At 46.5% G+C, this 17,642-nt stretch overlaps 1 protein-coding gene across 5 annotated transcripts in view; it reads left to right on the top strand.

Moving 5' to 3' along the window:
- CCDC92 (coiled-coil domain containing 92) overlaps positions 1-17,642 on the top strand; it is a 30,532-nt gene that overhangs the window by 9,520 nt on the left and 3,370 nt on the right. For 2 of the 5 annotated variants that reach the window (XM_082698592.1, XM_082698591.1), the window contains exons 2-3: positions 10,485-10,670; positions 16,989-17,135. In XM_082698592.1, the coding sequence (XP_082554718.1) occupies positions 10,625-10,670; positions 16,989-17,135 (193 nt within the window). In that variant the 5' untranslated portion in view covers positions 10,485-10,624. Of the gene's footprint in view, positions 1-7,482; positions 7,501-10,484; positions 10,671-16,988; positions 17,136-17,642 lie in introns of those variants that run through there. The other 3 variants (XM_082698594.1, XM_082698593.1, XM_082698595.1) reach the window with 2 other exon arrangements.

Below are 17,642 nucleotides of genomic sequence, written 5' to 3'. Positions count from 1 at the left end.
GCTGAAGGCAAAGGCTTAATCCACTGAGCCACCCAGGCACCCCGTAAACTGGGATTCTTATAACCTGATTGTTTTTACTTTGGAAGAGACCTTTTCTAAGTAGAAAACCATTTTAAGATTTGCCAGATTTACCACTAATTTCTTTGATTTTTTTCCAATACGTTTGTGCAAATAATGAAGTTTAAATTATGGCTCTTTTTTATAAATAGCATTTCCTGGTGATTATGGAGCCTGTTTTTTCATTTTTCCCAGCCTGGAAAGCTTTTCTTAAAGTGCTAGTATGCGTAAATTTTAGGGGTTTTGGCATGGCATGGTTTTATAAATTAATTTGGAGTCCTTAAAATCCTTTTAAGATTCATATATACTATTTAATGGTCTCCTTAAAAACAGAAATTCCTTTGCATTCAAGAAATGTTAAAGCCTTTAGACATCAAAATTTCCTAGAGATTCATTAACTGTTCTAGATCAAAGTACTCCCATGGAAAGTGTATATTGGGTCAATTTTGATATATCCATTTATCATCTCTAAAAATATCACTTTTGTAACCATAATACTGGAGTCCCTATTTGGGGTTTCAGAAATCTCATATTCGCCCTTTCCGCTTCTCAGGTCTTAAGCATTTATAGGAAAAGACATCTTAGACTATCAGATAAAGGGAGGAACATTATTATATTCTTCTTCTTTTTTTAAATACTTTTATTTGACAGAAAGAGATCCCAAGCAGGCAGAGGGCAGGCAGAGAGAGAGGGAAGCAGGCTCCCTGCTGAACAGAGAGCCTGACACAGGGCTCTATCCCAGGATCCTGGGACCATGACCCAAGCCGAAGGCAGAGGCTTTAAAGCCACCCAGGTGCCCCAAGAACATATTCTTGAGCAAATTGGAGTTTACATGCAGCTCTTTTCTTCCAAGCAAAATAAAGAAAGGCAGTGCGTGTGTTTCTGGCCAGCATTGGGAGGCCGGTAAAGCAGCACCTTCCCTCAGCTGCACCCCACTGGGAGCTTCAGCGGTGGGGGAGAAGCTCTCTCAAACAGCTGCCCTTCCCTCTCGGGTCAGCAGCTGGTTGCAGGGAGAACACCGCATATGGCTGGAGCTGGTCCCTAAGAGCTCCATCCACCCGCAGCTTACTGGCAAGCCAGGAAACCCAAGGAGAGCGGGGTAAACCTCAAGCAAAAGAGAAAAAAAAGGCCTGCCTCCAATTAGATTGATTCGAGCCCCGGGCTTCTCAGCCACCGTACTGTTTCAGGCTGCATCGTTCTCTGTTGTGAGATCTGTCCTGTGCATTGTAGGCCATTCTGCAGCATGCCTCACCTCTCCCCACTAGATGCCGGACATGCCCCTTATCTGATTGTGACAACCCCGGTGCCCAGACGAGAACCACCGCTCTAACTGGGTCACACTCTCAAGTGGATGGAACACCTTGTGTTCTTCCTTTAATTCCGACTGCTTACAATTGTCTCACATTGTAACATTCATGCGTGAATTCCTTCTGCTCTTGAAATATGTTGTATGTGTGTACGTAGATATGTGTATCTTACATCAGCCACAAAACAATGACTGCATCGATTCTCTAACAAAGAGAAAAAGCTGCTTATGGAAAGCAGGTTAGAGTCAGACTGCAGAGGCAGGCCAGCTCTTCAAGACCCAAGCAGTCACCACTCTTCCCACTCTCTGCTAGGTTGAACCGCCCCCAGCAGGGATGCAGCCTCCCCTTTCTACTCCCCATTCTGTTTAGCCATCTGAGTGTGGCACCGATGGTGATGTGGATGGACACACTCAAAGTCCATCCAAATAAGGATTTTGTCAGTGTCTACATTTATTTTAATCTTCCACAGGAAGAGAGAAATGCCAGGCCCCTCTCTAACCAGGAAACCTTAAAGGTTTCTATATTTTCACAGAAGAAATGTCATTTTAAGTTGTATTATTAAAATAAAAAATCACTGGCGCCTGGATGGCTCAGTCAGTTAAGCACCTACCTTCGGCTCAGGTCATGATCCCAGGATCCTGGGAATCCATATTGGGCTCTCTGCTCAGTGGGGAGCCTGTTTCCCCCTCTCCCTCTGCCCCTCCACCCTGCTAGCTTTCTCCTACTTTTTCTCGCTCTCTCTCAAATAAATAAAATCTTTAAATAAATCAATAAATTATCAATGAGACAACTAATTAGAAAAGCAAACTTTTCGAAATCAAAAGTTATATTTTAAGTGAATTAGCAACAATCTCTAATGACGAGCTGTCTTAAAATACTTGTTTGGTAGTGAAACAGAAGTATTCATTTCCACACCCGAGAGCGGAGTACGATTGTAGTTCTTTAACAGAACCAGTGTCTTGGAGCGCTTGGGTGACTCAGACAGTTAAGTGTCTGCCTTCAGGTCAGGTCATGATCCCAGGGTTCTGGGATCAAGCGCCACATCAGGCTCCCTGCTCCGTGGGAGCCTGCTTCTGCCTCTGCCTGCCACTCCCCCTGCTTGTGTGCATGCGCGCGCGCGCGCGCGCTCTCTCTCTCTCGCACACAAATAAAATCTAGGAAAAAAAAAAAGAATTAGCTTCTTAACCCAGACACAAAGGAATGTCTGCTTTACTGCAGCTTTAGGAGAAAAGAAATATTTTTTTATTCTGAGATCTTTTTTTTTTTTCATGAGCAGCATCATCAAGTGTAAGCCCTGGACTTCTAGTTAGCATCAAGCAAAAAAAGAATAGGTCCGAGAAGCTTAAAACTTAACATATGGGGAAAGAAAAGGGCAGGAGAGGACTTAGAAAAAATGGAACGTGGAGCAAACAATGTTCTGTTTCTGCAGGGCACGCACTAAAGCATCTGTGGGTTGTCACCTTCGTGTGGGATGAGGAGCAGGGCCCTGGGCTAAGGGGGTGGCCATGGAGTCAGCCCAGTTGGGGATGAAGGCCAGCCCTGCCACTCTGCTAGCTGTGACTTCAAGTTATTGAACCTGCCGAAGCTTGTTTGTTAATGTGTAAAACGAGTGTGTAAAAGGGCATAGCTTGGCATGAGGCATTGAAAACATTCTGTGCAGGTGGTTTCCCCAGAGCAGGAGGATGTGCTGTCAGGCTCTGGCCTTCCATAATCCTGCGCCAGCAGACTAAACACTCCAGGTTTCGCCTCTGTTGGATAAAACCTCAGTTTTCCCCCATTTTCTTTCTCTTCTTCCAGCTCCATTTTTCTGAGTGGCTTTTAATAAGCAACTGAAATCCAATCCTGGTTTTTCTGTCTAACCTTATTTTCTACCACTCCCCAGAATGTTCTTTCCATGTTCAACTTGGCCTCACTGCTACTCTAAAGACCCCACATTTACCTCACCAGAAGCACCTTCTCCAATGTGAACCTGGTCCCTCTTCAAAACAAAACCATCTCTGCCCCGGCAGTCCTGCTCCTCTCAGCACTCACCGGGGGCTCCCACATGCCTGGCAGTACAGACAGCCCTGGGAATGCTCAAATGACTGGGACCCTGCCTCCCAGGGATGTATACAGCCTCGTGTGGGAGACAGCAGGTAAATCAGAAAGCACTTTGGGTGCCGTGGGAGGCAAACCCTTCCCCTGGCCCCTGTACTTGGCGTATACCTCATGAGGATTTCATTATACTTTGTTCTCTTTGGCTGAGTCTCACAACCCCGGTAGATTGTAGGCATAGGACTGAGTACACAGTGGGTGCCGAGGAGCATATGCTGGCTTGATAGTTCACCTCTAGGCACAGGTTTAAAAGGAGGATGGGTTGCTCGGCCTATTCTAACAGGCCTTGGCAACTTCAAAAGGTAAAAAATAAAACCGATGATGTCCAGCTGCTTGTGCTCACCATAACCTCTTGGTGATTCAAGCGGTTCCCGGGCTTTCAGAAGTCCTGTAACAGTACATTTTTGAAATGAGTAGTCCGACAGTAGAAATAAAGAATGGTCCTGTGAATGGAATAAAGTCAGCTTAACAGAGAACTTGCTGCATTGTCCACATTTTTCTCACGTCATGGCCCAGGAAAGCCTCTTCGAACCTTGACATGAGCATTTCCTCATTTCTGAGTCTCTGACTCCAATGGAAAGTTCCTCTGGCGTGAACCAAGCCCTTGATCTGCACGTGGCACAGCCCCATCCTGAGTTCAATGTTGTGCACCAAGGATTGACATGGTTGACTTATGACAGAAATAATTTTTCCACCTGTAAATAAGCTGCCCCAACAAGATCCCATATGTCACAAACTCAGAATATACCGAACACACACTTTCCCTCCCACTGAAATTAAACTTCATTTTTATATCGCCCGATAGTTTTTGGGTCTTTTTATTTGAGAGATTCCCCAAAGTCATGTGTGAACTGGCTATCCTTTCCTCCTTTGCCTTATTCCCATGCCAGTGGGAGAAATAGTTCAACATTCTCTCACCTCACCAATACAAAATACACAACCTAACAGGGCAGGATGTCGGACCAGAGATTGGCTGAAAGCACCACTAAAGCACCACAGAGAACCCTTTCCCAAAAGGCCAGCTAGAGGGAGGCATTCATTATTCAAGGTGTTGGAGACATAGCAGGGAACAGACAGAAAGGCCCTTGTTCCCATGGAGTTTACATTCTGATAATATAAGAGAGGTAAATGACCAAATTGTAGATTGTGATAAATGCTAGGGAGACAAAAAATGAGAGAGTGATGATGATGGCAGCTAAGATAAAACTGTTAAATCATTCTTGCAGAGCGAGAACAGACCCGTAATGGTGTCTGGGGGTGCCTGGGAAACTTGTTTGGGTGATTCTCCACACTACAGTCAAATGGTAGCAAGCCCACGCTTCAGGCATGGTTCTAAATGCTTTTCATCTCTGCTGCCCAGGGTGGTAGCCCCTGGCCATATGGGGCTATTTAAATTTGAACTAATTCAAATCAGAATAAATGCAAGGGGGTAAAAGTGATTCTCAGACCTACTAACTGCATTTCAAGTGCTCAGTGTGGCCCGTGACTGCTCTCCCAGACAGCAGAGAGTAGACTGAATCACCGACCTAGGTCCTATTGGCTAGCACGTCCTCAGAGGAGCTCATTTCATTTTCCTAGCAACCCTGACAAAATGGGTGCCGCCTTCCCATTTCGCAGATGAAGAGAATGAGGCCCAGAAAGCTAGACATCACTTGTCCAAAATTGCATGGTTAATACAAGACAGGGCTAGGATTCAAACCATGCCTATGGGGGGTTAATTTGTACCCTGCTATGTCGCCAGGGCCCATAGATGACTAGAGTTCACTTATGCAGTCCACCTTCCACAGGACTGCAGCTGATTGAGAAGGTTACACCTTGGTAAAACGTTGTTGCAGGATGCTTTAAGATTCAGTGAAAAGAAATTCTGAGCCAAGGGCCAGGTCTTCCCTGTCTAAAAATGTAGGCCTATATTAGCACAACTCCCCCCTCAGAAAGAAAGGAGGGAGCTACAAAGCAGCAAGATAATACCAGGCTGGAGTGTGATCTCCACAGAGCAGACCATCTAAGCTGTCTGTGCCTGTTTTCCAGCACGTGAAGGTGAAAGATAGTTAAGTACCCACCCCACTGGGCTGCGGTAAGGATTTCGTGAGGCGCAGCACTGGGGGTGCTCAGCACCATGGCCAGCACCTGCTGCGCCAGGTGGGAGGCGCCAGCTGTCACTACCACCATACCTGCCCCCTTCTGTAATGGCCACTGGGATGGAAAGCTCCACCGTGCACTGTGAACAGCCAGGATGGACACCTTCTCCCAAAGCTGCCATGAAACCTGGTGGTTCCATACTCTGCACATTGGAAGTGGAGGACAGCACCGGGCAGGCCCAAAGGGGAGAAGATGTCCCCTTTGGAAACAGATTTGTGTTTAGCTCATACACAATACTTGTCAGCTGAGGCAAGTGTCTTACTTCTCTGAGCCCTTGTTCCTTAAAAAATGGGCATAATCATACCCATCTTGCATAACAGTTTCAGTAATTAAATAATGATCTACCTACAAGCCTGGCACATTGACAGCTTGTCAATAATAGCCATACTTACACTGATGAATGATTTTTAGCTTCTCATGACTAAAAAATGTCTTTTGAGTATTTTCTTTTTTTTTTTTTTTTAAGATTTTATGTATTTATTTGACAGACAGATCACAAGTAGGCAGAGAGGCAGGCAGAGAGAGAGGGAAGCAGGCTCCCTACTGAGCAGAGAGCCCGATGTGGGACTCGATCCAGGACCCCGGGATCATGACCTGAGCCGAAGGCAGAGGCTTAACCCACTGAGCCACCCAGGCGCCCTTTTGAGTATTTTCTTGCCCAGATGGCTTGGACTGACCCAGAGGCTGGGTTAGGGCAGAGACCGAACAACTTGTCATCCAACACCATCACCATTAGCACACTCAACTGCAGTGGCCAAACCCCAGAAGAGCACGGCAGAGCCAGCTGAAAAGCATCATGGGGCACACATATAGCAGCTGTCTCCCTGAGGTGGAAGTTACTCCACACACGTCCCCATACCCCCAGCGAGAAAAGTGTCCCCCTCACATGACCTGATGAAAAAAAGGAGGAAAAACAAACCCCCCAGGCTCCCAGCTGACCCACAGACTTTAACCAGAGTTGGAGAAGCCAGAAGATGCTGAAACACCCAACCAAAGAATTTGGGACTTCAAATGGAAAATCTGGACACGCTAAGCCCAAATTGCTCATTTCCAAAGATGTGGATACATCGAGTGCTCATATCCAGATAAAAGTGGGCCCTGGAAGAGTGCGTCATGAACCAAGATTCTAGTTAACCCCGTCATGGGAGCATGGGTCAGATACAAGGGAAAACAATAAGAGACAGTTGTACAAATGGAAAAAGTGACAAAAGTGTAAAAGAATCATGACCTTTAAAAGGTCAAGGTCATTAAGAATAAGAAAATGCTGAACTGTACTCCATTCTTTAGAAATTCCTTACAGAACACAGTGATGTTTACTTTCCCCAATTTCTTCTGCACTCCTCCCACCGCTGATAGCTCATCTGTGAAATACAGCTGCCCTCCCTCTCATTTTGCTTCTCTTTATTTGTTTTCCTTTATTTCCACTAATGTACTGGTGGCTCATCTATCTAGTATGATCTAGCGTGATCCAAATTAGGTTGCAAAGATGAGCCCAAAGATGGCACATACAGCACCTGGCAGCCCCCTTGAGCCCATCAGCTACATCTGGCTCTCAGCATTGCCTGTTGAAGTGACAGACCTCCGTGGATCCATGTTTCATGAAGAGTTTTCCTCCTCTCTGGAACCTAGAGAAGTGTGGGATCCTGGGAGTTCTCTTGTGCACTGACATAATAAAGACTCATTGTGAGCAGAAAGAACTTTATGGTAGTCAGCCTGAAATGCTACCAGTAAATGTGCCTCATTCACTCTGCACAGACAGGAAGCTCACAGAAAGGAAACTGCAGGAACTGAGTAATCTCAGGTCAGGACTGTCAGATCACAGGATGGAGAGTCAAAGGGTCACATGGCCGTAGGTGGACATGCTGAAGCCATTCAAAAAAAGTGATAGGAGATGAAGATCTAGGTAAATGCCTCCTTAAAAGACTAAGTTTATCTTCTTTTCAAATTACTGGTATTCAAGCTATGTTATTCATATAAATAAGTGTCCAATAAAAACAAATATTTTACTAGTGATCATCAGAGGATATGTAATTACTGAAATTAAGTGCCTGGCCACTGTGACCTTGGTTATTGAATTGACTATTGTTAGACCATTTTAATAATTTTGAAGATCTCTATTGTTTTCCCTGTTTAAACTCTTCTGAAATAATTAGTGCAGACTGATTTTGCAGAAGGGCAAGTCAGAGGAGGTGAATTGTTTTGGCTCAATTGCCGAGCTAAATGACGAAGCTGTCTGAGATGACGCAGAGGGACTGGGCAGAGCTCACCCACCTAAATCACAAGGATAAGGTCTCTTTTCTCTGTAAGTGATCATCTTCCCAGACACCCCGTAAGGGTTTAGCTAAATATGTCCCATTAGCACTAATGAAACTATTGACTGTTCTGCCTTTTGTAAGCAATAAAGGAAAAGTTTAAAAAAAAAAAAGCTAAATTGAAATGCATAGAGCTTTAGTTAGTAATACGTTTCTTTCCTTGAAATCTACACTGTAATTAGGCAGGTCCACAAGATGGATAAAGGAAGCCCTATCAGTTAAATCAGTTGAAGTGGTTCATCTGTTTGGCAGAGCATATCGAGAGATATTTTTAAAGCAAGTGAACACATCTTCTCAGCCTAGAACATACAATTTAGATTGTGATCATCAAGTGCTAAGATTTAAGGAGAATCTTCTATTTCATTATGGTGAAAAGGCAGTTCTGCATTTGGGTCACTACATCTTTTAGGTTACCCACTAGTAGACAATTAAAATCTGCAGTAATCACAGTCAGTGTAGAAATGGAAACACTCATCAGATATGACCTGCTTATTTTCCCTTCCATTTAAAGAAAAATATCACTAGATAGAACTGTATTTGTGGTAAGTGGGAGACTTATATGTCCCTAAATTATTGGCTCAGGACCATCTTGGTAAATGACAAGCTTACTAGAAGTTTGCAAGTAGCGTTGCTATTGAATTGTGAATGTTTTCATCTCTAGCCTCTGAAATAAGATTACCGGGGTGGTCCCCAGAGGGCCGTCATCCTGGATGCTGTGGGGAAGGACAGGAGGAGGACCACAGGGAGAGTGGGAAGGGCCAAGTGGAGCCACCACTTGGCCATCTCTTTCCCTGGAGGTGACTTTAAGTCTTTAAGTCTTTAAGACTTTTCTCTTTGAAGCAAAAAGTGCTGAGCTGAGTCTCTACTGGTATTATGTCTGGACATCGACCCCCACCCCCCCCACCCCTAGCCAGGAGATGGGGGGTGCTGGTGCTGATGTGTCTGCCACATGGTGTGGGCATTCTGGCTATTAAGTAGCCCAGTGTTCTTGGAGGCCCAGGGCACTCCCAGAAGGTACCATGTGATTTTAGGCCGTGGAGCTCATGCATCTGCCCACCTTGGCCTGCACTGCCCACTTAGAGACACTCTTAGACAATCTGAAACACAGACTGAGATGTTTTCATGTGGAGGGGCTGAGAACCTACCAGTGTGTAGACACCTGACTTGGTTTTTAAATAGAAGCCAAATAGAAACTCTTCAAGTCTGAGATAATCAGACTGCAGAGAAACTTGGTTAATAAATCCATCGTGGAGGCCCCTGGTGACTGCAGACTTCCCAGACAGCCACGTATCACATTCCTGTGTCTAATTGCCAATCTCTCTAATCACATCTATTACCACTTTAATGTTAGGCTGCACATGCTTTCAGGAGGAAATGGCTGTCAGTGTCTAAAGAATCTTTGATGGGCCTTGTACTTTATGATGGATAATGTCAGAGAATTACAAGAATGCATAATGCATGGGAGCAGGGATGTACTCAAGTGCACATGGTGGTGATCATTGCATGTCTCGGGGAGACCCGAATTGTTGCTTTTGTAAAAATGGCCTTCCCGTTAATTATTCTTGGTTCTGGCAAACAATTCAAGTGATCCAAGACTATCCTGGAACAAGATAATTAAAAACATGATACTGCTTTGCTAGTGGATAGTTGATGATTATCTTTTTTTGAGAGAGATCACTTTTTAATTTTTTTCTGACTATAATACATATTCATCATTTAAGCACCTTTAGGGAGTATCAAAATAGAATTTTTAAGAAGTAAAACCATCCACAATCCACCATCTAGAGATAAATGCTTTTAACACTTTGTTGTGTATCCTTCTAGATGTTGTCTCCATTTATATAGGCAAAAATATGACATTAAATATACAGCTTTTATATACTTTCTTGACTTACCCTGTCATAGACTATTTCCTTGTTGGTAAATACATACCTACATCTACATGACCATTTGTGATGATCTCAGAGTTTGCATGCTATGCTAACCTCTTATCAGCAGACATTCAGATTACTTTGTGAGATGGTATCTTGCAAAAAAAAAAAAAAAAAAAAAAACAGAAGATGCTTTTTCTTTTCTTTCTTTCTTTTTTTTTGCTTTCTATTGGAGTTTTCCTCTTTTAGCTTTTGGGGACATACCTATTTTAAAAAGATGTGCCACCTACCTAGCCAGAGACACTCCATCATCTCCATCTGCTCTGCCCCTCATGCTTACGCTTTCTCTCAAATAAATTTTTAAAATTTATTTTTTTTTAAGATTTTATTTATTTGAGAGAGAGCACATATACAACTAAGGGAAGTGGCAGGCAGAGGGAGGTGGGGAAGCAGGCGACCCCCCTGAGCAGGAACCTGATGCAAGGCTCAAGCCCAGGATCCTAGGATTATGACCTGAGCCAAAGGCGGGCCATTCAACTGATTGGGCGACCCAGGCAACCCTAAATAAAACTTTAAAAAATCTGATTCGCTAAGAATGATTAGTAAAGATTTTCCATCATTTTCAAGAACAATTGCATCTTTTGTTTTCAACATTTTTTTGCTTCCGGTTTGTTTTTGTTTTCGTTTTCTTTTTTTTTCATTAGAGAGAAACTATGAGTGGAGGAAGGGGAGAGGGAGAGAGAATCCCAAACAGACTCCTCACCAAGCAAAGAGCCCAGTGTAGGGCTCCATCTCATGACCCCAAGGTCATGACCTGAGCGGAAATCAAGAGTTGGACGCCCAAATGACTGAGACACCAAGGTGCCCCTTTTTGCTTCCACTTTGTCAAGGTATTCATTCTCTTTACCAGAATATTTCTGGAGTGGTCATTGAATGCTTACATACCCTGGCAATGATGTCCTAATTCTTGGGGATTCTTCAAAGTTGAATTTCTGAAATACATGTGCAAGTGGAAATAGGTCCTACAACTTAAAACAGCTTAAAACCTAGGTTTTTTACCTAGGACTGTTGTGAATTCAGAATAATGTCAGTATTCATTTTCAGAGACAGTTAAGTTTTCTTTCCTAAAAGCAGGTATTTTGGATTGAGAGTTGATGGCCTAATTAGTCTTGGACCTTTTTTAGCTTCTTGTAGAGATTTCAGATTGTTTCTAAGTGAGAAGCAGGCTTTACAGTCCCTGAGGGCGCCTTGCTCTGCCTCTTTATTCTCTGCCCACATGCTTCTCTCCAGTGCAAATGGAAGATAAAGGCCAGCAGAAAATGCTTCTGTTTCCTTTTATGTTTCTCTCTTTAGAGGTAACTAGAATTTCTTCACTTGCTCATTTCCATACTTAGATGATGTTTTGGAAATACTGGAAGGTAGGACTCACTAAGCAACTTGGGGGTATGTTTGCATAACTGTGGGCCAACATTTACATGAAAACAACATAGCTAACATTTATAACATTTATAGCTCACACTGAGTTACAGCTAACTGCACTGACTGCACCCGGACACTGTATGTGGCTGCAGTTGGCTCTTGGAACAACTCTGTGAGTTAGTTGTTTAAGTGACAAGATGGGGTTCAGACTTAATCCCGGTGAGCCTCCTCAAGAGCTTGTCTGTTCTGATCTTGTTTATCTCCCCGTGTTGAGCAAGTTGTATTTGGGCCTCGGTTTCTTAATCTTGAAATAAAGGGGGGTTGGAATAGCTAACTGATTTTGAAGGTTTTCTCACCCGCAACTGTTTGAGTCCAGGAAATCTGCCTTAAAAAAATCACTTCTCTGCTAGAACTCCGCTCACACTGAATGTCTACACTTGCTGCCTTTGTCCCTGGCCAACCTCCGTTTTCTCCATGGCAATGCCTACACTCTAGGACCTGTAGGAGAGTGGCACACAGAGTCCCCAGGAGAAGGCCACAGAGGTCCTTGTCACAGAACACTGGGACACCAAGGCTTGCTCAGGGCCAGGTGGTTCCCATCAGGTCACAGGCCTTGCCAAAGGCGCAGAGAGGGCAGCAGGATGGACTGCAGCTCTTCTGATCAGTCGTGGCTTGAGGGAACCTAACGTGAATGGGTTATAACTTATTCATGACTAGAATCTAAAATAGCTTCTTATAACTAATTCACAGCTACCATGTGAGTGCTAGTGTGCTATTTTTTCAGATTCTAAAATTATTACCCTGGTTCCACAGGCTTTGTGTTAGAGAAAAGATAAGTGTGCTTTTGATTGCCCAGGAACAAAGAAGTTTCCCATTTTTAAATGGTGGGACCCTTTCCCATCAAAAATATTCCATTGCTTTAGTCTAAGAAATGTGGTAAAGCACACTTTAAAATATTGCTTCTGGCATGTCAAGGAGTTGGCAATGAGGTCGTGTTCAAATCAGTGCTGCTGTAGTGATTTTATTAATGCGTGTAATTCTTGTGAAGACCTCTACTTGGCAACATAGGAAGCATTGTAAAATTATCTGAAGCCGGCTGGTAACGCATGAGTTCAGATCTGAAGGAAGAATGGAAGTTCATTAGGCAAGAGGGTAGGAGGTAGTTTGCCGGGAGAATTCCACATGGAGGGAACAAGGCATGCAAAGGCCCTGTGTTGAGGGAGGGGTGTGGCAGATGAGGTGGGGGAGGACAGCAGTTTCGATGGAGGCCCTGGTGGGGCCGGGCGGGGGGGCACGAATGTGGAGGGGGGCTGGGGAGGGCAAGCGGAGCAGGCGGGGCCTCCGGGATGCACCACAGGGATGCGACATGGGCAGAGCTGTGTTTGCAGATGGACATGTAGGCAGGATCTGCGTGTGTGTTCAGGAGGGATGTTGAGGGAAAAGGTATGTGTTTAAAAGGGGGCAAAAGCAAGTCTGGCTTTTGTCCTTCCCCATCGAAGCACCAGAGCTGCTCCGGGCAGCGGGGCAGAGGTGTGGCCTTTTGACCCCACACAGACTCATTGCTGAGTCAGCCCCAGATGACGACAAGGAGTATGGCCCTGGCTTTCAGGCTGGGCACCCTCCTAGACCCCAAAGACCAGGACACATGTGATGCTATGTGTGCCCTAATACTTCTCCTCAAGCTAGCTTAGTGGCTTCATAAAGCGTCCTGCTAGGCCCAGAGTGCCCTGCCCTCAGCCAGCTTCCTAGACAACTGGTGAGACTTTTTGCCACACTGGCTGGTGAGCGGTGCCCTTCGGTCATTGTCTGTCTAAGCTGGAGCGCAGAGAGCCCATGGATCCTGCCCCTGTGAGCAGTGCTGTGTAGGCCGTCACGTTTGTCCGGGCCTGGTGCGGCTGGAGGGCACCGTGCTCCCGTGCCGAGCGGCCACCGCGAGGTGCCCTGCTTATTCCCCACGCCGGGTCAGAGCATTTGAGCTGTGATGCAGACGTTTGGAAAAGCATCTGGATTCCTGCATGGAGTTGAGACCTCCCCCAGCCTTCAGGATTCTCACCCACAGAGCCTGAGGACCCAGAGAAGCCGCGAGGCTCAGATGCAGCATTCCCTGATTGATGAGTTCCCTCGTCGGTGGGATATTCCTGTTTCTCCTCGGGGGAGTATTGCAAGAACAAATGACGTAAGTGATAGGAGAGCACTTGGTGCGTGTACAAGTGGAGATGGCCCATAAATAAAATTATCGTGTCATCATTTATACATTAATGCTCTGAAAGAGAAGAAAGAACATTACTTGTGAGTTTGGATGAGCATCGGACACGAGCTACTGACAGGCCATTTGTCCTCGTACTGCCGCAGAGCAGCCTCGGGGAGGTCGGGGCCAACATCTCTCCAAGGACCGTCATTAAAAGCATGTTATCACCAGGAGACTGTGTTAACATCCCTCCCCATGCTGGGAGGTGGTCTTGGCCAGGTCTCCAAAACCCCTCTCTAGAATTTGGAACAGCAAGCCTTTGTCAAACAATTTTTCCAACATGAGGAGTGAATCGCCAATTAACAGAAATTAACTACCTAATGAATTTGCCACAGGAAAAACATCCGTGTGTGGCTTAACCTCCAAATCATGGTCACAGTAGCCTGCTCAGCGGTCTCCCTTCAGGATACCGTGTCTGCTGCCTTGGCCCAAGAACCCTGGCCGAGCCATGTATGCCGTGGGTGGGGGTCCTGCCCTCTGATTGCCACCATGGCCGGGCCCTGGAATGCCAGTCACTTGGAAGCCCATCTTTCGCAGCTGAGGACAGCATCTCTGAGAGGAGAGGAGGACAGTGTCCAGGCCGCGCTGCCTTTGGCCAAGCCAATAACTATGAAATTGCTGACACCTCCCAGCGATGCTTAGAAACAAAATTGGATTGCCTCGAGACAAAAAGCCGCAATACAAAGAACCCACAATTTGTAGTATATGCCCTTTTGACACAGAAAGTGCGGTGTTGTGCAAGCCGTGCTCTGGGAGCGCCGCCCTCCATTACTGGTTGACACACCGTCCAGAGGGGATGAATGCCTTTACTCAAGCAGGATGTATTATTCATGGGTGTAGACGCCCTGCATTTTTACCTTCATCCATCACACTGACCCTTTCATGGGTGAGTCACAAATTCTCCTTCGTGTCTCCGACTCCCAGAGTGTCTTAGAAATTCTGAATTAAGCCTCTCAGGACCACCTTCATTTCTTCCTCCAAATTAGCCACATCTCCCAGCTGTGTCTCTGTGGTCTAAACGGGAGGCTTCTGTAGCTTTGTTCTTGCCAATTTACTGGAAGGATGAGGTCATGACCGTGATTGCATGTCACAAGAGCTAAGAATAAGAAATTGAAAGCATCACTTTCTTTTAAGCTACAGCAACCTTGTCATCAGGAAGTCAGTGATATTGTCAGTCTTTTGAGCAGATGGAAGAGAATTGAGTAGCTTGGATACCATTAGGAGACTTGACTCGCTTCCTCGGGTATAAGTGAGCCTGCACTGTTGCTGTGTATCCAACAGCTAGAGGGATCCCCGCCCAGATAGCATCTCCTCACTTGGGCCTGTTACGTTAGTACAGAGTGCGGAGAAGGGGAGGGCACCAGTCAAGTGAGGTGCTGCGGGGTTGACAACGCCTGTCCTCCTGCTGTCGGGGCCTTAGGTGGCGTCGCCATGGCTCCCTTGCCAGCTCTGCACCTTATAGACTCCTAGTCTTTCTGTTCACCTTGTGTTTCTCTCCAGACTGTCTGCGCATGACAATGGGAAGCTTCAAGGGCACGTTCTTATTTCTGTGCTTATTTCTGGTGAACTAATATATTACAGATTAAGTATAATTCAAAGCTGCTGATCCACTGAGGCAAGTAGAATGTGAATGCTTCTTTAAATCCGATTTAAATTCATTACAAGTAAAACGTAGTAGCACGCTGTGATTAGAACAGGGTGGCTGCTGAGGTCCTGTTTTTACTCCCCTCCTGGCCCCTTATGGTAGATTATGGGCACATCTCATCTTGTATGACTGGTGCTGGACAAAACTGTTTTGAAATGTTAATCTTCCCCATATTCTTTACCAAGGACTGTCTATAAAGTTATCATCAAGCAGGAAGCCAGAGGGGGCTCCTTCCCACAGGAGCACGCCTGCCAGCCCACCTGCGCCCCTGGGCATGGCTGGCTCCTGCATGAAGGTCAGCGTCCCGCTCTTGGACCATGCACTGGCCGGGCAGCATCGGCTCTCCAGAGCCCTGGTCCCGGGTGGAAGTCCGTGCTTAGCCCAGGGCCTGGACAGGAGCACCTGCGCTTGTAGCAAACACAAGCCTTCGGGGTGGAAACTGGAAGGCTGCTCACTGCTCCTCATGGAAAAGCTCTGTCTGATGGGAACTCGACCCTGGCCTCAGCTGCAGCTTGAAGTTGAATTAGAGAGAGGCCTGGGAAATCTCCTCTCTGCTCCCTAGAAGCCATCACTGTCATTTGCCCAGCCAGTTCCCTCTCGTTGGATTCTGTCTCTGACTCAACGGCACTGTAACAACCATGGTCACAGCTACCTCTTTTCACACAAAAGTAAATCTTTTCCTTCGGTCAGTTCCAGGAAGTGGAATCGTGAAGTCAGAGGGATGATACACTCCCAGGCTCTAGACACACTTTGCCAAATTGCACCCCCACCCCGCCCTGGATGAGGGGAAGTGGCTAACACTGCCAGCGGTCGCTGGGCTGTGCCCCTCGGCTGCCGGGCATGTCCTTTTGTAGCTCTCTACCTGTTCCTTTTACCCTCCCTCTCAGGCTTGCCTGTCACACTGTTTCCTCCTTAACTTTACTTTGGACTGAGGCCTGTGCCCTGCGGAGATGGCAGGAAGCTTTTCCGTGTAAGTGAAGATGCGTGTCCAGTTATGAACTTTTCTTAGCTCTAGAGCTGGGGTTGCAACTGTGTCACTGACCTTACAAATCACAGTGACTGGTGTCACCCAGTGTGGTGACAGTACCTGGGCGTGTGGTCATCTCCAGAGCCAACCACATACTGGAAGCCCTTTGAGAAATGGTATTCCTCTGGGAGGGCTCTTTGGCATAGCAAATGAGGAAAACTGCACTCTGAGGTTCTGTATTTGCACGAATAATTTATAAGCAAATAATGCACATTTCGTCCTTTGCCATTTTTCAGTGCTGTGCAAGGCGTCTTGAATTTCTTTGGTAGCTTTTCCAGAAAGACCAATTGGCTTCACATTTCTCGAATTACAGTAAAGGCAGAGAATCTGAGGCCCTGGGAGAGCAGCTGATGACTGATGACTGAAGCCACCATGGGCAGGGAGGCAGGGTTTGGGGACAGACTCCAGATTCCCATAGTCGCCATATGGCCATTTCCCAAAGAAAGATATTGGACTCCTCTCAGCTCTGTGAAATCCAGGGACTTCCTTCTAGAACTCTCCCTGCCTCTCCCTCCTCCTCCTCGCTTTGGCCGGCTCCCAATACCATTTTGAGGAAACATTCGCCCCGTTGCCCAGGTACCCAGTTTTCCTGAGAGGAAGCTGTCCGTGTGTACTTTGTCAGAGAAATCTTTGGCAATCTAGCAGTTTTGCTCACAGTCTTTTGGATGTTGTGTGGCATTGGAAAGGCTAGGATTTAGAATCCGGGCACCCAGGTCTGATGTATCCTTTCGGCCTCCAAAGCCAGACCTCATGCTGCCTGCAACCTCCTCAAAGCCAAGGAGGGCAGGCAAAAGGCGGCGCCGTCCTACAGCCTTCTACCCACAACCCTCATTGTCAGAGACAGCCACCAGGGTCTGTGTTTCCCGCAGGTCATCTGGATGTCAGCATGGCAGCCACAAACCTGGAGAACCAGTTGCACAGCGCCCAGAAGAACCTCCTCTTCCTTCAGCGGGAGCATGCCAGCACCCTTAAGGGGCTGCATGCCGAGATCAGGCGACTGCAGCAACACTGCACAGGTACCGGGCCCCGCGCCACCCCCCGGAGCAGGGCCCTAGGCCCGCCCAGGGCTGCAGAGCAAAGCAGGACGTGTTGTCAGGACTGTCTGAGACAGCGGCCAGCTTAAAAGCTGTGCCAGGCTCACTCAGGAGTGGGGCAAAAAGGGGTTTCACTTGTCTCTGACCTCGTTAAGCCTCCCATCTCTGGAGTCTCTCTCAATGTCTTCCCTTATCCTCTGCCCAACCGACACGCATCAAGCGTAAAGCTGCAAAGTCATTTCTTGGCATACTGAGGGTTTAGAAGATCAAAATGCAACGGTTAGGATTTACAATGTACTTTGGAACCGATCGCCGAAGTGTAATACACAGAGCAAGCTGGTTGCTAACTGCATGCCAGGGAGTGGCTTAGGGAAGGAGGGTCTCTCTGAGCTCTAGGAAGGACAGTGGCCACTAATGGCTCTGCCATTCACACGCCTGCCACTAATGCTGCCAAATCTTGCTCTGTCTGGGCGGGATTTGCAGGCTAAT

This window comes from Mustela nivalis (genome assembly GCF_964662115.1).
Source record: "Mustela nivalis genome assembly, chromosome: 14".
Taxonomy (NCBI): domain Eukaryota; kingdom Metazoa; phylum Chordata; class Mammalia; order Carnivora; family Mustelidae; genus Mustela; species Mustela nivalis.
The sequence above is the reverse complement of the archived record's forward strand: the minus strand, read 5'-3'. Positions and strand labels throughout refer to the sequence as shown.